Source organism: Ambystoma mexicanum, chromosome 4q (genome assembly GCF_040938575.1).
Source record: "Ambystoma mexicanum isolate Mex_15411 chromosome 4q, UKY_AmexF1_1, whole genome shotgun sequence".
Classification (NCBI taxonomy): domain Eukaryota; kingdom Metazoa; phylum Chordata; class Amphibia; order Caudata; family Ambystomatidae; genus Ambystoma; species Ambystoma mexicanum.
Genome location: NC_090928.1, coordinates 1,230,379,564 through 1,230,401,622, shown reverse-complemented (window position 1 = coordinate 1,230,401,622; position 22,059 = coordinate 1,230,379,564). Strand labels below are relative to the sequence as shown.

The 22,059-nt window shown below is 46.9% G+C and overlaps 1 protein-coding gene across 1 annotated transcript in view; it reads right to left on the bottom strand.

Moving 5' to 3' along the window:
- Positions 1 to 262: 262 nt before the first annotated feature.
- LOC138468298 (calpain-1 catalytic subunit-like) overlaps positions 263 to 22,059 on the bottom strand; it is a 434,133-nt gene continuing 412,336 nt past the window's right edge. The window contains exons 20-22 of the mRNA XM_069608788.1: positions 4,262 to 4,378; positions 1,668 to 1,726; positions 263 to 799 (exon numbers count right to left, since the gene is read on the bottom strand). Of these exons, the coding sequence (XP_069464889.1) occupies positions 773 to 799; positions 1,668 to 1,726; positions 4,262 to 4,378 (203 nt within the window). The 3' untranslated portion in view covers positions 263 to 772. The remainder of the gene's footprint in view (positions 800 to 1,667; positions 1,727 to 4,261; positions 4,379 to 22,059) is intronic.

The window sequence follows — 22,059 nt, the reverse complement described above, 5'->3', positions numbered from 1 at the left end:
TGGAGTCCAGATAATTAAAATGAAGAGTTCTCAAGGCCACATCTCCATTTGTCAATTTCTTCTACTATAAATTATGTTTTTCCAATGCCCTGATGAGGGTGCCAAGCACAGATAGAAAGAGGTAGAAAACAGTGATTGTTATGCAATTCATGGTCCTCCAACCACTAGGGGGAGCTCATCAGAGTCACTGCACCTCGTGGGTTCAGCTCAAAAATTTCAGGTGATGGCTCTGGCTCAGCAAGTACAATAATTCAGGCAAGAATTTTACTTCTGAATAAACACAGGCAATGGTTTATTACTGACAGTCGCCTGTGACCTCATTCACTGGGCACCTTTTGGCAAGACATTAAAAAAACTACCCCTAATACCACAGTGTTCAGCAGCTTACTATATCCCCTCCCAAATAAAGTCTCTATCCCCTCTAACTCCCCCCAGCCCCCCTCAATTCCAGAATACAGTACATAGCCCCAGATTAGAGTTCACATCGTTGGCTGGCACCATGTCCCGGGGCTAGGATCTCGGTGATGCCCCCTGGCAGGAGCTGGATGACGATACAAAGCGTGAAGAGGTACAGAGGTGCATAACATTCTATACAGTAGAAGCAGGATGCGGCAGGTCGAGGCGGTATGGAGTGTGGTGGAATAGGAGTGGTTATGACGGTGCACAGGTTCTTTTCTCTCTCCTTGTTTTCGGGAGGTGGAGGGAGGCACTTGCAGGATGTATGGGCCCGCCCCACAGCAGGGCCTTGATTGGCACGCCAGCTTCTCGACTTTCAACCACACATGGTCATCGTCAGCCACTGAAGGTAAAAAATAGAAACAATTAGTCCATGACTGTACCCTGAAAACAAAGTCCAGGTTTAACTTGATACCGGGGAGAAGACCCAAAGGCCTAAAAGAACTGAGTCACCATTAAAGAGCAAGACTGCCAACATCTAAGCCCTGGCACTAAGGTCCCTCCACGCTGCCTCATTCATGGCCCCAAGAGGAAACCCAATCCATAAATACAAATGAACCGATGTGCTTTCAACAACAAATCCCCCCCTCACCCAAGACCCGTCAAATGCCACCATTCCACCCCTAGCTTGATTACAGGGATTCTTTTTCAAGGAGCTTCTATGACCTGGTACAGTGCTTCTTCTCCTGGAGCACCGATGCCTTACTTGTCTGCAATTTAGACGGTTTTCCAGGATTTCAATCTATGGCTGCGGAATGGGCAGCATTGTTGAACAGCATTCCAAAGGAAATGAGAGAGGGGAAAGGTCATTTGCACCTTTGGAAGAAGCCGAAACCTGTCATCTTCCAGAGATCCTCTACTTAACCTTTGTAAACACTCCCAGCGTTGCTTGTAACGTAGCATATGGTTGATCTATTGATCTAGCCAATGAGACCGTCTAAGGGGGTGGGAAACCCTACATGGAACGGGTGCAAAAGCATCATGCAAAGGTTCTTTGCCCCTGAGAATTACTTTCGCTGAAATAAAGCTCTATCATTTTAGCTTGAGAAAGAGAAAATCCATTTATAGTCACAGACACCATGGTGAGAGACTATGGTTAGAAAGTAGGCTGCTTTTCCCACTGTTCTTCCCCTCTACCCCTTCTTTGCCCAATCCAACTGCACTTCTGCACTCAGGCTTCAAAAGAAAAGGGGGTGTTTGAGAGAGCTCACCTCACCAAGGCCCATGGTGGCAGTTCCACTGTCGTCACAAGCCATTGATCTGAAAAACCCTGCAGTAGAAAACCACAATGAGTGACTTGTACATGTTTGGTGGATACTGTGCATTGCACTGTGCACATTTCGTCATTCTGTTCAAAAATACACTAGTCTTCTAGGTAAATCAGGCGAGAAGGGTTCCTTTATTATAAGGCATAGGTACAGAGAAGGGGGAGGGGATGATGTGTGCGAGACAGAGTCCAGGCAGGGGATGTGAGTGGGTGCGCTATGATTGGCAGTGACTACAGTAAGATGAGGCATAGTCGCATCAAGCACAAGCCAGTGTTGCAGAGCTTACAGTAACACAAGGAAAACAGTTGCTGCAAGTAAAACCGAGAGCATAGTGTCGGCGCTTACAGTAAAATAAGGAGTACAGTCGCTGCAGGTAAAAGAGAGAGCATAGTGTCAGAGTTTACAGTAACATAAGGAGTACAGTCGCTGCAAGTAAAAGCGAGAGCAGCATAGTGTTGGAGCTTACAGTAACATAAGGAGTACAGTCGCTGCAAGTAAAAGCGAGAGCAGCATAGTGTCAGAGCTTACAGTAACACAAGGAGTACAGTCTCTGCAAGTAAAAGCGAGAGCATAGTGTCGGCGCTTACAGTAAAATAAGGAGTACATTCGCTGCAGGTAAAAGAGAGAGCACAGTGTCAGAGCTTACAGTAACATAAGGAATACAGTCACTGCAAGTAAAAGCGAGAGCATAGTGTTGGAGCTTACAGTAACATAAGGAATACAGTCGCTGCAAGTAAAAGTGAGAGCATAGTGTCAGAGCTTACAGTAACATAAGGAATACAGTCACTGCAAGTAAAAGCGAGAGCATAGTGTCAGATCTTACAGTAACATAAGGAATACAGTCACTGCAAGTAAAAGCGAGAGCACATAGTGTTGGAGCTTACAGTAACATAAGGAGCACAGTCACTGCAAGTAAAAGCGAGAGCATAGTGTCAGAGTTTACAGTAACATAAGGAGCACAGTCGCTGCAAGTAAAAGCGAGAGCATAGTGTCGGAGTGTACAATAACATAAGGAATACAGTCACTGCAAGTAAAAGCGAGAGCATAGTGTCAGAGCTTACAGTAACATAAGGAGCACAGTCACTGCAAGTAAAAGCAAGAGCATAGTGTCAGAGCTTACAGTAACATAAGGAATACAGTCACTGCAAGTAAAAGCGAGAGCATAGTGTCGAGTGTACAATAACATAAGGAATACAGTCACTGCAAGTAAAAGCGAGAGCATAGTGTCAGAGCTTACAGTAACATAAGGAATACAGTCACTGCAAGTAAAAGCGAGAGCATAGTGTCAGAGCTTACAGTAACATAAGGAATACAGTCACTGCAAGTAAAAGCGAGAGCATAGTGTCAGAGCTTACAGTAACATAAGGAATACAGTCACTGCAAGTAAAAGCGAGAGCATAGTGTCGGAGTGTACAATAACATAAGGAATACAGTCACTGCAAGTAAAAGCGAGAGCATAGTGTCAGAGTTTACAGTAACATAAGGAGCACAGTCGCTGCAAGTAAAAGCGAGAGCATAGTGTCGGAGCTTACAGTAACATAAGGAGCACAGTCGCTGCAAGTAAAAGCGAGAGCATAGTGTCGGAGCTTACAGTAACATAAGGAGCACAATCGCTGCAAGTAAAAGCGAGAGCATAGTGTCAGAGTGTACAATAACATAAGGAATACAGTCACTGCAAGTAAAGGCGAGAGCATAGTGTCAGAGCTTACAGTAACATAAGGAGCACAGTCACTGCACGTAAAAGCGAGAGCATAGTGTCGGAGTGTACAATAACATAAGGAATACAGTCACTGCAAGTAAAAGCGAGAGCATAGTGTCAGAGTGTACAATAACATAAGGAATACAGTCACTGCAAGTAAAAGCGAGAGCATAGTTTCGGAGCTTACAGTAACATAAGGAGCACAGTCACTGCACGTAAAAGCGAGAGCATAGTGTCGGAGTGTACAATAACATAAGGAATACAGTCACTGCAAGTAAAAGCGAGAGCATAGTGTCAGAGCTTACAGTAACATAAGGAGCACAGTCGCTGCAAGTAAAAGCGAGAGCATAGTGTCAGAGCTTACGGTAACATAAGGCGCACAGTCGCTGCAAGTAAAAGCGAGAGCATAGTGTCAGAGTGTACAATAAGATAAAGAATACAGTGGCTGCAAGTAAATGCGAGAGCATAGTGTCAGAGCTTACAGTAACATAAGGAGCACAGTCGCTGCAAGTAAAAGCGAGAACATAGTGTCAGAGCTTACAGTAACATAAGGAATACAGTCACTGCAAGTACAAGTGGGAGCATAGTGTTTCAGAGCTTGCGGTAACATAAGTAGTATAGTTGCAGCAAGTAAAAGTAAGAGCATAGTGTCAGAGCTTACAGTAACAGAAGGAGTACATTTTCTGCAAGTAGGAGAATAGTGTTTCAGAGTTTACAGTAACTTGCCTAACAGGCATAGTGGGTTAGAGGAAAACACATCAGTGAAAGGGATTGGAAGAGGCAAAAGAACAGAATTCAATTCAGTGGCCCCGGGAGATCCTACATAGAAAGGACTTACTGAACATGGCCTCCAGCTTCACCAGGCAGCAGACAAAGTTATCGAAGTCCACGCCCAGATCTGAGTCGGAGTAACGTGCCACCAGGACCTGCATGATCTTGTTATTCAGCTTAAATCCTGGAAAAGAGAGGCAAATGGTTTCTCTTACATAGTCCTGAAACCTCTGCGGCACATACAGCAGTCCCCCCCCCCCCCACCCAATGTTCCTGGCATCCCAAGAAGCAATCCAGGCGGGATGCCCGTGAACAGACACTGCTCAGGATGCGCACACAGCGGAGCAAGTTACACCAGGATACTCCCGGCACATGAACACGTAGGCCATAAAACATGGAATTTGATATAGCTGGCAAATGTATTGGTCCGGCAGCAGGGGAGGAGACCCAAACAGGCCGTAGGGCAGGGATCCACGTAACTGGGAGACGTTTTACTCCTGCTGTAGCTCAGAACAGCACGTTTAGCTTAACACAACCTGGAGCTACATTAGACTCCAATACAATAGCACCAGAAAAGATATGCATGTGGCATTGCAGCTGTGCTGGTGAGTTTGATTTCCATGTGAAGCTTCCAATTCTTAATTAGGAGGTTTTTTTTTAAAAACTTTGCAAAATGGTGAACAAGTCACCTTGCGTTCTTTTTGCAATTTAAAATACTGCAGAGGCAGGGGCTGACAATTTACATAATGAAACATTCACCCATTCATCCCCCTGGCTGTTTTTACTGTACATAATTATAAAAATGGATTGCAGTGTTACCCCTAAAGCTTTACATTACCACATTTGCAGTCGTCGAGACTGTAAAAACAACACGTTGTTATTGAACTTAATGGAAAGAAAATGACTTGAATCTCATGTTAAAGATAGATTTGTTTTAACGCTACATGTAAATACCTATAGCTCAATGTTCTGCAGAATGGGTGAGATGCTATACCTAGGCGCTACGTTCAGCTCCTGCTCATCAACTATTTTGAGGCCTGCAGGAAATAAACTGGCTGATGGTGGGGAATGTGCAGTACAAGCTCACATGTATGGTGGTGCCGGTGACTGGCAGACTCAACTTGGTGGCTCCAGCATACACACAGTCCAGTACAAATCAGCAAAATGTTACTCACCAGTAACAGTAGTTTTGCAGCTGATCAGTCCCCAGAATTACAAGCTCTGCACAATCCTGCCATCTAGTGTCTAGGTTAGGTTACTGACAGCAGCAAAATGTTTCAGCATAGAAAGCCATGTCAGCATCAGAATATTTATTTAGGATGAATCCATTAAAAAGCATAAGCATAAATTAAAAATGCAGAACCAGACCCAACATCAAAGCAATATTAGGTACATACAAAACAAAGCATGCAACACATACAAAACATTAAATGAGTGCCTTAATATCAGCGGTGTCTGATAAAAAAAAAGTGTATAGTCTACTCCCACATGTTCCACCTTCAAAAATAACTCTTAAGGCTGTTAAACCGAGAGTTAATATTCCATGTCAGGAACATTGGGTTAATATTCCATGTCAGGAACATTGGCTTCAACCACAACTCCCTCAAATATGCAAAATTCCAGACACTCAAGAGAACAGTGACTATACCCATTGCCACTAACCTCCTTCCAACTTCTATTTCTCGTACCCAGACCTTGAGTATTCAAACACAGAGCCGCGACTAGTTTCTCACACCATTATTTTTGACCTTTGAGCATACAAAATGACACCTCATTTTAAGCACCACTCTTTCCCTTTAATTCCCCGAAAATACACCCACCAGGTTTAGGAGGCTAGGCAAGCCCACTTCTCAAAGTGGGGTATATGGGGAAATCAATATAAAAAGCTTGACTTTCCGAAGACCATTGTGGAAAACAGATTAGAAAGACCAGGCAGCATAGCAATCACTAATGAGGAAGCACTCACCATAGTTTCCTGCCCTGACCGCTCTGGTAATAATTGGCAATCACCCCCTCTTTCTCAGTATCGTTTCTCATTTTCAGACCTCCAGGATATACCAGCAAGCTAACTTCTTGGCTCGCCCTTGAACCTCCCCAGTCTCCGAGACTAGTTTCACCAGAAGCCTTATAACAAAGTTTCATAGCCTTGATCTTCTGTAGATGATTTTATACGCCCCACGCGCATAAGCGTGCACACACACACATAAGAGCATACTCGCAATGCTTGTTTTGCCAGCAGTGCAAGTTTGTTCTTGTCCTTCCTTTAGTGAGTTTGCCCTGAGCAGAGCACCCCACCCTATCTTCCTCCATCATCTCTCTTCTCGCCCTCTCCCTCTCGCTTCCTCAGTTCAGGACAGAAGGACCATTATTTAATTACATTTATTTGTATTGATTCAAAAGACCCTTTACAAAATTTGACATATGTAAAACAATGATAAACATTTCATTTCAATTTTTCTAGTTTTCATAAACACAGTATTCATAAAACCTTAAAATTCATAAAATTCATTTAAAAATTAACTTACAAAAGATTTCTCAACAAGAGTATTTAAACGTACACATATTAGAATTATTATCCAATTCTCTCTTTAGGTCATGGAATCTGTGGTGACAGATCAGATTTAGTACCGCTAATAACGCCCCCTCTTCGGGTCCTCTATTGACACTATCATTTTATTAATACCCCCTGAGACCACTTGCCCGGTCTGGGACACATGTCTAGGTGTTTCCTTATGATCTTTTAGCCGACACATACGGCGGATTCTCTCATCAGCCATTCATTTGGCTTGAGCTCCCTGCAGTGTGAGCAATGGCAACTGATTTGTCCGTAGTTTCAGGATGAACTTACAAACTGACGGACTAGGGCACCTCAGGAGGGATTTTTGGGGCTGAAAATAAGAATGGACTATCCCCCGTACGTATTTAATATAGTGCAACTCTTCCAGGTGTATGAAGTCTCCCACCCAGTCCCATTGTTACACTATTTTTTAACTGTGTTTTCATTACCTCAGGCCTAGTTCCTCTTGCAAAATCAGGGGTCCAACCTATATTTGAAACGCATATCTCATTCAGGGTGACAGTCATGATTGCTTTCCCTTTCGTTCTTTGATCCCATTAAATGGAAAAGTTTGCACATCAGTCTATTTCTCGCTTTCATATACAAGATGCCCCTTTGCATTAGGGCTTGGCTCCTGAGGGACATTAATCCCAGTCATAACCTCAGACAGGCCATTGGCGTGGCAGGTGGGAGACCCAGGAACTTTCTCCAGAATTGACTCTCCACCACGTTTAGCCAAGTCATGCCCCTCATTGCCAGCGCATGAAGACCATAAAGGATGGCAGGTGAGAAGCTCTCTTTGTAACGCTTTAGGATCCCATCTAACGAGAATCCTGCTGTTTGCTTGGCAAATGTGTAGATCAAACATGTTAATTGTTTTACTCTCGACTATAACACTATTCCCCCATCTGCCGATAGGTCCAGGCCCAAGTAGGGGTAGCTGTCAACGTATTCCACCTTATGTGCGTCTATCTGCAAGCCCGCCCTTACTATCCTCCTCCCCAACACCACCATCGTCTTAGTCTTGCCCAGACTAGATCATTCTGTTTGGCGTTTTCCAGAAGCATCTTAAATTTATTTTTCACACCTCTTACTGTACGATCGAGCAAAACAAGATCGTCCACATACAGCAGACTAGCTATGTGGTTTGAATAGCTCTTCACAGGGCAACCCATACTCCCAAATAGCTTAGCGGGCAGGTCGGCCAGATAGAGGCAGAACAGCAGAGGAGTCAGATTACACCCTTGTCTAACACCCCGGTTTACTTCTACCGGGGTGGGCAAGCCCCCCCATGTTATCCAGTTGCACTTGTAGACTGTTGCTAATGTGTAATAGGATCAGAATTCCCAGTAGCCATTATGGGCAACCCCAATTTCTCAACTTTAACCACAAGTGTGCCGATTAACAGTGTCGAACGCTGCACTGAAAACCGCCCAGATCAAATAGAGCGCTGGGTTTCCCTTCATCTTGGATTCCCTGATTAGGCTGTCAAGCAGTCGTATATTGTGTGTGGTTGCGAACCACGAGCAGAAACCCGTTTGTGTGTAGTCTAAGATGTTATTTTCCTTCGCCAAGCCAGGACAACAATTTACCTGTGACATCTAACAGGGATATTAATCTATAATTTTCTGGACTCTCCCTGTTGCCCTTTTTGTAAATTGGCAAAAGAATGGCCTTCAACCATGAATCCGGTCATACACCTTCTTCACACACCTTTTCAAAAAGAGTTTAAGACCAATGCCCATGTTGTGGGGTTGTCTTTCAATACAGTGTTTCTGCAGTCCATTTGGTCCTGGAGCCCTCAACCCCTTTCGTTTTATTATTGCCAGGTAGATGTCATCCAATTCTAGAGCAAGTGGCCATCTCCCCGACTCGCCTACATTTGTTTGTTGCTCTACTTTTGTCTTAAAGTTGGCCCCTATAAACTCTACCCATTTACTCCCCAGGATAGGGTTGATCATACTACCCCTAGTCCCTCCATTGGCCTTTGCCAGATAGTCCTCGCATTTCCACTATAAAGTGCGACAATCATCTGCTGCCAACAGCTATTTAACACACTGTGCCTTCGCATTTTCAACTAGCTCTTATAGTCTCTTTTTATTTTCCTTATTTTGGCCACAAGAATAAGTCTAGACTGTTCCACTTTTCTAGCTTACCTCAGATTTCGATGCATTTTCCTTTTGGCGTCACGTATAATATCGAAGATCTTGCCCTCCCTATATTCCTGAGGGTCACCTGCTTAACCCTCACCATTAAGGGACCATTATAGAAACTGGAAATCAAAGAACATTAATAAGGCTCGTCAGCTATATTCCTGTAATACACCCTAGCTAACTATTAAAGTGAGGTTTTGGAAGATTCTTAACCTCTTTGCCCCCAAATGCAGTGACCTAAAGGCGAACACTAACAAACTGGTTCAATGAAAAATTCAAGAAGTCACCAAGAACTACTAGGGCACTGGAGCAGGCTTGCAGGGGAAGGACCAGGAACAAGGGCCAGACTGTGTATAAGTGCCACAGAAGGGCTTACACTCCGGCCTAAAGAAAGGATTACAGTTTTTACTCTGAGAGATGAAGGCCAAGAACCCACACAGGGAGGCCTTAAAAATGATCACAGAATTTCCCAACCTCCTTCCCCTCGCTACAACCATCACTCCTTCACTATCACTCTGCCATTCTTTATCAAATCACTTATCCCTTATACAATGATCTCTCGATACTAAAATCCAAAACAAAATTGCCCTCTTTCTTGCACTCTGGCAAATCTATTTCTCCTGCAATGGCCCTGGAAAACGAGGCTCTTTCCTCTTTCAATGCAGAGCAATTCCCCCATTCAGTATCCAATAGTTCATCTCCGACGGTCCAGCAGACCGCTGTCCTCCCTCCAATTCCCTTTAGTGTCTTAAGCACCCTCAATGAGAATTCACTCCTCGCTTGCATATGGGATTATACAGTAAAAAAAATAAAAATATTCAAAGTAGTCTTTTATAAGGATCTGCGTGATCCGGCCACGGGTGGATTTCCCGCGACCGAAAACTTTGCATGGTAAATGTACGAACCACAAAAGGTTTGTACATTTCCCATGCAAAATACATGTCCCCCCGCATCTCCCACTCACTATACTTTTACCTACCTTAAATGCATACCACCAAAGGTTCGAACTTTTGATGTTTGAACCTTTGGTTTACTCAGTAAAAACGTACAATACCTTTTCTAAATCCCGCTATCCCTAACAACTTTAGAGCTATATCAAACTTGAAACCTTTAGCAAAAACATGCGTTGCAGACTATGTGGCCTACTCCCAGCTCTTTCTATTCGGTGAGCAGCCTACACCAGCTCTTGCTATTCGGTGAGCGGCCTACACCCAGCTCTTGCTATTCGGTGAGCGGCCTACACCCAGCACTTGGTATTCGGTGAGCGGCCTACACCCAGCTCTTGCTATTCGGTGAGCGGCCTACACCCAGCTCTTGCTATTCGGTGAGCGGCCTACACCCAGCTCTTGCTATTCGGTGAGTAGCCTACACCCAGCTCTTGCTATTCGGTGAGCAGCCTACACCCAGCTCTTGCTATTTGCTGAGCGGCAAACACCCAGCTCTTGCTATTCGGTGAGCAGCCTACACCCAGCTCTTGCTATTCGGTGAGCAGCCTACACCCAGCTCTTGCTATTCGGTGAGCAGCCTACACCCAGCTCTTGCTAATCGGTGAGCGGCAAACACCCAGCTCTTGCTATTTGTTGAGCGGCAAACACCCAGCTCTTGCTATTCGGTGAGTGGCCTACACCAGCTCTTGCTATTCGGTGAGCGGCCTATACCCAGATCTTGCTATTCGGTGAAAGCAATACACTGATGTGCCTGCCAGATGCAGGCTACTGAGCCCAGAACTAGCATGGACCTAACTCTTGGTTCCATATGGAACAGGCTAGTAAACCGGGCCAGGATTGTGCCTCGGGGCACCTCCTACTTCACCTCTTGGTGGATTTGGGATCTGAGATCCCATCTATTTGATCCAGGCATAAGAGATGTGACCCCGGAATGGCTTATTTCCTTCCCAGAAGCTGATCACAACAGGTCATTATGGAACTCTTGACCTTTGAACCCAACAAATGCCTCTTTAGAATACCAACGCGTGCGTTCTCGTCTCTTTTTTAATCTCCATGTGTCTCCTCTTTCTGCTTTTCTGAAATTCCTCAACCTCTCGTCATAATTATGCCAATGATACACAACTCCTCCTCAAACTTACAAAGATCACCCTCACTGAGTGTAACCCCCTATATCGAGCACAGGATGGATGTTACCAACCTGATCATCACCTCAGAAAGAAACCGAGATCATGATGACTGGTAATCACCCCCTACGTCATGTCTTCCTATCCAAGTGCTTGTCTCTTTCGATGGTGCCGTCCTTCCTAGTGAAGAACCTGGGACTAGTGCTGGACTCTAGTTTACACCCGGGCAGCAGATCACAGGATATCCCCAGGCCTGGCCTCACTACACCCGGGCAGCAGATCACAGGATATCCCCAGGCCTGGCCTCACTACACCCGGGCAGCAGATCACAGGATATCCCCAGGCCTGGCCTCACTACACCCGGGCAGCAGATCACAGGATATCCCCAGGCCTGGCCTCCCTACACCCGGGCAGCAGATCACAGGATATCCCCAGGCCTGGCCCTCCTACAACCGGGCAGCAGATCACAGGATATCCCCAGGCCTGGCCTCACTACACCCGGGCAGCAGATCACAGGATATCCCCAGGCCTGGCCCCCCTACACCTGGGCAGGAGATCATAGGATATCCTCAGGCCTGGCCTCACTACACCCGGGCAGCAGATCACAGGATATCCCCAGGCCTGGCCCCCCTACACCTGGGCAGCAGATCACAGGATATCCCCAGGCCTGGCCCTCCTACAACCGGGCAGCAGATCACAGGATATCCCCAGGCCTGGCCCCCCTACACCTGGGCAGCAGATCACAGGATATCCCCAGGCCTGGCCTCCCTACACCCGGGCAGCAGATCACAGGATATCCCCAGGCCTGGCCTCCCTACACCCGGGCAGCAGATTACAGGATATCCCCAGGCCTGGCCCCCCCTACACCCAGGCAGCAGATTACAGGATATCCCCAGGCCTCGCCCCCCTACACCCAGGCAGCAGATCCCTGGCCTCCCTACACCCGGGCAGCAGATCACAGGATATCCCCAGGCCTGGCCTCAGTACCTTGGCTTCCAGTAGCCACAGAAGAGCCCCTCCATTCATATGCATTCCTTTCAATGCAATTTGGGGACAGGGCCTACTTTCCTGCAGTGGAAATGAAAAAGATACTCTAGTACCAGAAACCTATGATCATCCTCACATGTGGCCCCTGGAGTTACATCCTTGACTAAAAGAAAAGCAGGGGCACTTCATTTATCACCACAACCCCTCGAATGGGGACTTCTCCATCACACACATTGCGTCCATTAAACATTTCACAACTTTTAAGAAAGCGATAGGCACTTGGCTGCCCCATATTAATCCCATTAGGCAGGGCTGCCCACTTTATCATCACTCCTCAAGATGACCTTTGCCCTTCACCCAAGAGGATCAGATTGATGCCATTGCAGACCAGATTGATTAGACTAGTTAGGAACAAAGAGTATTCGCCTCATTATGGGTTTGGCACTGTGGCCAAAAACTGTAGTAATGCAGTGGTAACCACTGCATTACCGCACCCTGGGTTTGGCGATAAGGTGGAGGGTAAACCTCCAGCAAAATGCTGTAGGTAATTCTGATGTCTTACTGCCAAAGAAATGCCCCTTTCCACAGAATTACCATTGGCGAAATGACCGCTGGTCTTAATTCTTCAGAAATCCCCATGCAGAATGGGGGCTAACACCGCCACTTGTAATTCGGCGAGAATTCTGCCGGACCAAGTGGTGGTTATGGTAAATCCGTTTGGTGGCATCTTGGCGGATTTACGCTCCCACCAAATGTATAAGTTCTATGTGAAAAGACCTCATTAATGTCTCATGAGAAAAAGATTGATTTTTATTGGCCGTTTTTCCTTTGATTGTACATCCAGAGAACTTAATGTCTTTTCACATAGAACCGCCTCTTTTTTGTTTACAATACGGGGGGTTTCACACCCCATCCGACCCACTCTTTGCTCCTCCTGCTCCCCCACCCCCCACTTTCCTGCGCTATTACCTCCAAACCCATTTTTATGTCCCAGAACCTCCCTCTCACAGCACCTACTCCATCCCTCCCCACCCAAGACTCCCCTAATCCAAAACACATACATACACAAAACACACAAACTAACACACACACGTACCTGTTCTCCTCGACCTGCACTTCCGGGTCCCGCTGGGCCTGTCAGCCTCTGCGTGCACTCTATTGTGGCAGGGGCGTGACAGTTCGATTTAGAAAGACTGCTCCGTGCGGTCATGGGGGGCCTTTCTAAATCAATTGTTTTTGGAAGAGATCTTTATAAAAAGATCTTTTCACTTAGGGCCAACTTCTAATGAGGCCCTATATCTGAACACTACATTTTATGTGTTTAGTCAGATGTGCATGCTACCGTCAAGATGAACTGATGTGTTTAGGTTACGCTTCATTTCGTGTTTCAGGTTTTGTTTACGCCTGCATGGTACATTTTTGATTCACCGAAAGATATTGAATTGAATTGATATTTTATTTATATCGCACTCGTACACAAGTGTTTCAGAGCGCGACAAGGCAAGGGAGGAAAACAGGAGAGAACAAAACAACCATCTTACTAGGCTTAGTGACATTGAGAACGCGCAGGTGCATGGGAAAGGGAAAAGGGGAAAAGTGCATGGAAGGGGGAGAAGTGGAAAGTGCGGAGCAGAGGAGAAACAGATAAACAATAAAGGCAATGAACAGTGGTAATGCAGCCAGCAAGTGGCAAGTGGTGGGTTTAGCAGACAGGGTAGGTCTGATAAGTGCAGGAAGATAAGGGGGGGGGCTGTATGGGTACAGATACAGACCCCAGTGCAGGGGTTGGCCCGGAGGCAGTGCAAGAGGGTGGCAGGGTGAGCAGGTACCTGAGCCCGGAGGACAGAGGGTGGCCAGGTGCACAGTGTCAAGAGAGAAACAGATCAGCAAGGGAGAAGTGGGGCAAATGTAGAAGCAAAGAGGAAGGTCTTGAGGTGCTTATGGAACCGGAGATGGTTCTCCTTAAGTTTCAGAGTGGGAGAGAGGCTGTTCCAAAGGGATGCCCCAGCCGAAACCAGATCTACCCCCGGCTCGTTTCTTTGAAAAACGACTGACCGTGAGGGAGTTAGAGGAGCAAAGAGTTCGAGAGGGGAGGTATTTACGGATGGATAGTTGAAGGTATTTTGAACCGAGGCCCCAGAAAGCCTTGTGGACAATGCAGAGGGTTTTGAATTTAATCCTTGCATCCTTTGGGATCCAATGAAGGGATTTCAGAGCTGGAGAGATACGATCCCAGGGCTTGAGGCCAAGGACAAGTCTTGCAGTCCTGTTCTGGATTAGTTGTAAAGGGCGGAGAGTAAAGGCAGGTAGATTTAGAAAGAGGCTGTAACAATAGTCCAATCTAGAGAGAACCAGAGCTTGAGTGACAGTGAGCTTCTAGGGGAAGGAGAGGAAGGGCAGAGTACCTCTGAGGAGGTGCAGTAGGAAGTTTGACTTTTTAGAGACGTCAGAGATGTGGGCGGAGAAGGAAAGTGTGGAGTCAAAGATGACCCAGAGGTTTCTAGCCTCGCAGGTAGGGGTAGAAGGAGGGCCAAGGGAGGCCGGCTTACTTTTAAGTGTAGCTAGGTTGGAGTCATACCAAGAGTTGCACTTAGCTTTGGGCTTCAAGCGGATCCTCATGACAGGGGCAAGAACATCAAGAGTATCAGATACAGCAGAGTGTAGCACTGGTTTTGCCTCTTCGTGCCTGTTTATAGGTTCACATCAAGAGTATCAGAAATAGAAGAGTAGATCAGGGACAGGGCTGTGTTGGGGTGTGAGTCATCCAGGGGTGCAGGAGGGGGGGAGAGAGGTGGCAGCGAAAGCCTCAACTGACACACACTTCATGGGCCAGATGTCCGAGAAGGTAGGTGGCAATGTTGGGGTAGGCTTGGCTTGGGGGGAAGAGATGGAGCGATGAGAGGAGAGGAGGCAGTGATCGTTCCAGGAGAGAAGAGTGGTCAGAGGGGTAGTGTGTGTCCTGCAGAATGAGTCTGGCCAGAGGGGTGAATAGAAAGGGAGAGGGAATCGCAGAGGTCACGAAAGAGTATGGATGAGGAACAGGGAGAATAGAGATGGATGTTGAGGTCACCAAGGAGGAGGAGTTGAGTGGTTGAGGCCAGGAGGGAGGAGGAGTGGTCTGCCCACTCAAGGGAGAAATTGGGTGATTTGCCCAGGGAGCCGGTAGAGAGTAGCAACAGTAAGAGAGTGGCTAGGAGAGAGAGAGAGAGCCTGCAGACAAGGCATTCGAAAGAGGATTAAGTCTGAGTGGGGATGATAGAGGCAGGAATCCACTCAGGAAAGATCAGGGCTACACCCCCTCCGGGCCGGGTGGATCTGGGCGCGGAGAGGATCTTGTAGCCATCAGGGAGGAGAGTGTCAAAGCTCGTGACAGAGCTGGCCGTGAACCATGTCTCGGTAAGACCGAGGACCTCAAGGTTGAGTTCTTCCAAGAGGTGGCAGATGTCAGGAGTGTTTGATAGCAGAGCAATAGTTGAGAGTGGCAATATGAAGAAGGTTGCCAGCCTTAAAGACCTTCCGGGGAGGGGTACAAATCAGAGGTACGCCCTGCAGAGGTGTGGAGGGACCCCGAGGTAGGGCAGAGGAGGAGGGAAGAGAGGGCAAGGTAGCCAAGGGCAGGAGAGGGGGGGGACAGCCGGAGATGAAAGGAAGTTGATGAGGCGAGGGAACCGCCTGTCGAAGGAGGAGGAGATTGGCCCTAGGGCCTTGGACCATGACATTACCGTTTAGGTAGACATTAATGATGACTCTGGAGGAGTCGAAAGAATCCATGAGGACTTCCCAGCGGGTGCCACCATTAACAGGAGAGGAGGAGACAGGACAGAGCACAGAGATCATATGAGGGGTCCATTGATCCGGCGAAGGAATGACAAAGAGGATGTTGTGAGGGTCTGTCTGGAAGAGGCGCTGGAATAGGTATCAACAATGGGGATACCTGGGTTGGATGCCAAGATATCCTTTTTAAACTTCTTCTTGCCAGACTTAGTGAGAGGGGAAGGATAGTTGATAGAGAAGCAGTTGGAGTATATAGGAGAAACAGATAGCGCCATGGGTGAGTAGAGAGAGGAGACAGTGGGAGGAGTAAGCAAGTACAGCGGTGTGAAACAGTCACTGGGCTAGCAGGTTACAATTAATGGCCTAAATTAGATGCAAAACTCACCCAAATCTGACTTTACAAGGTTAAATGCAAAAACATGCAAGTTTGACTTTCAAAGTTAATGCAAAACACACCCAAAATATGTGTTTAAGATAAACTTACTGGTTGTCTCTTGTTATGCTTGAATATCCCTGATACTGCTGGAAATGCTTGCTTACCACACAATATCATGATATAATCAGCTTGATGACCTATGGCAGCTTATGGCAATGTCCGATCTAATGACAGGATCTCCTTAGTCACCTATTCTATGCACTTCAGTTTGCTTCATGATAACCTGTCATTTATACAGATTAACTGAGGAGGGGAAACTTTGGAAGTTTCTCTCACTTGTGTCAATTGAAGGCCCTACTCATTTCCCATGATGCTTTGCTTTTCGGGAGGATCTTGAGTAGAGGGCAGGGTTTGCTTGGGAGATATAGAACCCCCCCCCCATTTATGTGGAGCCTGAGGAAGTAGTAATGGTGCTTATGGAGGAAGGCGAGGAGTTTCCCAGCATGCTCCAGGAGGAAAGGGGCCCATTGGCTGCTGGGAGGGGCTTCCACTCTCCCCTGCAGACTGAAGCCCACGACCTTCAAGGGAATGGCCCTACACATGTCAGTGGCGTGGGAGAAGCAACATGCTCAGCATGTGGGAAATGAGGTCACAGGTCACAGCTGGCTCCATGTATACCCTCCCCACCCCCCTGCACGTCACATCCGAAGTCAAGGGGGTCACCGTAGATGAATGGAGCTGTCTCAGGTGCCACAGAGCACCCCCCTCATGGCAAAAAAACGTTTGATACCAGACAGACGCTGGAGAATGTATATCTAAAATGAGGAATCTGTGGGAGTAAGGATGTACTAGGAACCTTCCTTACCTGTGAGAATAATATTGCAGCACTACACTATTTACAGATTCACATACTGAGGAATCTGTGGGAGTAAGGACGTACTAGGAACCTTCCTTACCCTGTGAGAATAATATTTCAGCACTACACTATTTACAGATTCACATACTGAGGAATCTGTGGGAGTAAGGACGTATTAGGAACCTTCCTTACCCTGTGAAAAGAGTATTGCAGCACTACTCTATTTACGGATTCACACACTGAGGAATCTGTGGGAGTAAGGACGTATTAGGAACCTTCCTTACCCTGTGAAAAGAGTATTGCAGCACTACTCTATTTACGGATTCACACACTGAGGAATCTGTGGGAGTAAGGACGTATTAGGAACCTTCCTTACCTGTGATAATAGTATTGCAGCACTGCGCTATTTACAGATTCACATACTGAGGAACCTGTGGGAGTAAGGACGTATTAGGAACCTTCCTTACGTGTGAGAATAGTATTGCAGCACTGCGCTATTTACAGATTCACATACTGAGGAACCTGTGGGAGTAAGGGCATATTAGGAATCTTCCTTACCCTGTGAGAATAATATTGCAGCACTACACTATTTACAGATTCACAAACTGAGGAATCTGTGGCAGGAAGGAATCTATTAGAAACCTTCCTTTTCTATAGAAAATAGTACTGCAGAGCTACGCTGGTTATAGATTCAAATACTCAAGTTATTCTGCCATCTAGTGGTTAAATCCCAAACTGCGCAGGAGAGTTTTCTTCTTGTAAACATTTTTAAAAAACAGGAAAAAGCATAGCTTGTGGGTACACCTGTAACCCAATCCTTGTTATGAAGTTGGCCAGAACTCCATAATGCTACTCTACCCTGTACCATCCTTGTATGTATTTTTCCCCTGAGCCCTCAAATCCTCCAGTAACTTTCATGGCGGCAGGAAGGACTACATGTGAACCTATAAACAGGCACGAAGAGGCAAAACCAGTGCTACATTCTGCTATATCTCATACTCTTGATGTTCTTGCCCCTGTCGTGAGGATCCGCTTGAAGCCCAAAGCTAAGTGCAACTCCTGGTATGACTCAGACCTCGTCACCCTTAAACGCAAGTGCAGGGTGGCTCAGAGGAAATGGCGTGCCTCCTGTACATCCGCTGACAAAGTGGCCTGCCGCCTGCTCCAAAGGCAATAGCGGCTCTGTCCGCACCAAGAAGAGAGCCCTCATCCAAGCCCGTGTCTCTGTGGCATCCAACAACTTGGCCGAACTCTTTAAAATCTGCAAGGAGCTGGATAATCCTGCTGCAGTCTCTACCTCTCCTGTCCCCTCCCAGGCCCTCTGCATGGCACCTGGCTTCTCATTTCATCTCTAAAACTCAGGACATCCTGTCCTCTCTCTCTCTTCCTCTCCTCCTCCTCCCTCTACTCCCCTCTCTACCTCTGGCGCTTCTGTGGCCACCTCTCCTCCCTCCTTCTCTGCCTTTCCCCTGTTCTCCCCAGACGAGTCTGATCTATGAAAGTCTAGTCAAAACAGGTTCTCCCCTGTTCCTCTAAAACCATCAAGGCCCACATTGACACCCTGGCTCCTGCTTTGGCTGACTTCTGCAACCTCTCCTTCACCACTGGAGTCTTCCCTTCCCCCCTGAAGCACTCCCTTGCCGACCCTTCATGCCCTGCTAACCACCGCCCAATCTCCATCACTCCTTTCCTGGGCAAACTCCTGGAAACGCTGGCTATCTACCAGCTTAATCTTCACACTGAATTGGTTGGTTGTCTCCATGACCATCAGTCTGGCTTTAGAGCTGCCAGAAGCATGGAAACTGCTCTCCTGAACATCCGTGAAGACCTGCTCTCCAACCTTGACTCCAATACCACGTGTCCTCATCTTACTTGATCTCTCTTCTGCCTTTGACATGGTCAACCACACCATCCTTCTGAACTGTCTCCATGATAACCTGGGTATCACTGGTCAGGCCCTGGCATGGCTGACTTCTTTCCTCTCTGATCGACCCTCCTAGGTCCAACTTGGGTCCCTCCTCTCCTCCATCTCTATACATTCCTGTGGTGTTCCCAAGGGGTCTTACCTCTCTCCCTGGCTGATCAACCAATACCTGACACTCCTTGCCCACCACATTGCCGCTCTTGCCCCAACTTTCAGTGCTATGCAGATGCCACTCAGCTCATTTTCAGGTTCCCTTCCCGCCACCTCTTCTCCTTCTCTCATCTCTGACTGTCTGCTATCCAGGAGTGGTGTGCCGCCAATGATCTCTGCCTTAATGCCAGTAAGACTGAGATTCTCCTTACCGGCACACCTGCTCCCTCCTTTCCGGTCACTCTCTGGTTGGCCTCTCTTGGTCATCTTCCTTCTCCCACCTGTGAGGCTAAAAACCTCTGGGTCATCTTCGACTCCACTCTTCCCTTCTCTCCTCACATCTCTGACGACTCTTAAGAAGTCACACTACCAGCTGCACCTCCTCACGGGTATTCTTCCTTTCCTCTCCTTCCCCCAGAAGCTCACTGTCTCCAGAGCTCTGGTTCTCTCTAGGTTGGACTGCTGCAACAGCCTCTTTCTAAATCTGCCTGCTTCTACTCTCCGCCCTCTGCAACGTATCCAGAACAGGACTGAGACTTGTCCTTGGCTTCAAGCCCAGGGATTGTATCTCTCCAGGACTGAAATCTCTGCACTGCCGGTGAGGATTACGTTCAAACCCCTCTGCATTGTCCACAAGGCCTTCTGGGGCCTGGGGCCTCTATACCTGCAACTCTCTCTTCCTAAATATGTTCCTTCTCGAGCTCTTCGCTCATCCACCTCCAACTCTCTCTGGGTCAGTCACTTCTCCAAGCAGCGATTTGGTTGTAGATCTCCTTCTTCGGCTGGGGCCTACCTCTGGAACAGCCTCCCTGAAACTTGAGGAGAACCATCTCTGGTTGCGGAAGCACCCCAAGACCTTCCTCTTTGCTTCTAGTTTCTCTCCTCCTCTCCCCTGCTGAACTCCTGACCGAAAATGCACTGATCACCTGTCTACCCTCTGATGTCGGGCGCAGGCCCCTCCCCCGCCAGCTGCACACCTGCACTTCCTCCCGGGCAACCCCTCCACTTGGGGGCTGTTTCTGTATCCCTACAGTGCCCACCAGCTCTTGACACTTGATGTCTGCACTTACTCCTGCACTTGCCACTAGCTGGCCGCACTTTTACCTATTGTTTTATTTATTCTTACTGTTCATCCTATGTATTGCACTGCCCCCTCCCCCTTCGACTTCCCCCCTGCACTTACCCTCTCCCCCCTCCCCAGAACTTATGCGATCTCAATGTCACCTGGCCTAGTAAGATCGTTGTCTGTCTACCCTTGTTCCCCCTCCATTGCCTCATCGCGCCTTGAAACACTTGTGTCTAGGCGCGTTATAAATGCCATATCATATATCATATCCACAGGCAAGCGAGTCCGTCAAAACAGCTTTTACTCGGTATTGACTTTTAAGCAAATATAAAAAAAACATAAAATAACTGGAGTACATGTCATTCTTAAAACCAGAGATATAATAAGTTCATCAGATAATACAAGGCTTTTAAAAAACTATCATGTAGAGTAAAACAATTAAAAGTAACATCTAAACACTCGTACATACGGAGGACTTCTTTGTACCAGGAGGGATTCATCCCTGTGAACTTCAGCACCTTTATGCATTATGCAGTGACTTATGAGCTATCTATATAGCCTGGATTCGATAAAGGCAGCTCTGCCGAAACACGTGTCATCCACAAAGGCTCTAACATCACAAAAATAAAAGGAATTTATTAATCATCACTACTTGCCATTCCATTATTTTTCGGCGCACTATCAAGGGATAGCTCAACACAACCATTATATAACATCTAAATTACACCCAGTTTAATCGGTAGCCACCGAGCTATTGGGGCTTTGTTTTAGTTCCCTATTACGCAGCATCCACACCCTATAAATATAGCGTGCTGTTGCGTAAGTCACGTTAGGACGTAGACACTGATTTAGATACAGAATGACAGGCACCGATTGACGAATTCCAGCATCTTTTAAAACAGGCCTCAGACGAGTGCTCTTTCCACAAATTAACAAAAAGTGCACCAGGGTTTCGTTGGTGGACTTGCATGGATGGTATGTAGCAGAGTCAAGGTTCCTCCATGAGGACAGGAAGGGTTCTAGGTTAAAAGTTCGAAAACAAAAGGCTCGAATGCCTTTTTTGCGACAGTAAAATGACCGAAAAAAAGGGTAGAATTATTATTATTTTTTTATGGGGGGGTTCCCCCCACAACCCCCCCCAATTTCTTTTTTATAAAAAAGTTTTTTATATATGCTAAACTAAAAAAAAAAAAATGTCGATCCTTTTTTTCGGTCATTTTACTTTCGATCAAAAGGTCACTCGACCCTTTGCATTCGAACATTTGACCGGACACCGACAGGAAGCAGGCTACGGGGAGATTGCCAAGTCTAAATCGCAGGTATAAGGACTTTTCAAAGGGTGGACAGATTATGTCCCGATAGTCTTTAAAGCCCGGCTCCATCCTAGATACCAAATAATCCAGACCCCAACTTCAGTTTAGCAGCATCAGCAACCAGGCTCTAAGGAGCTCGGATTTTCACAATGGGTTTGAGACAGTTTTTCCCTTGAGCCGGAAGATCTTGGGAATTTGTTCCACAGGCGAGTCCTATCCAGATCGATGAGCAGAGACGTTAGATGTTTAAACCAGCCTAGGCTCTTGCCTCCATCAAAGCTCATAATAATAGCCGAGCAGATGCCCAACGAGCTGAGCGCCCATTTCTGGCATCTGGGTAGGGCCAACTCAACATTTCATCCTCCCGAGGTCGATAAATTGAGTACCACGCAATACCACGCTGTGGGATAATAATATTAACTGTTATCTCAGCGCTCTAGTGCCTGTGGGCTTGTAGCGCTATATAAAACGAGCTTTTATTATTACATGGGCAAGTGCATTACAATGTTTTTCTAAACCGTCAGTACTCCAGGCTCTCATCCAATAGGAAGCTGGCTTAGAAGATAGTGCAGTCTCTACTGGTACACAGTCAAGTTCCAAATAGAGCAAGGCTGAAGGAGCACTAGCTGGAAGAAGCA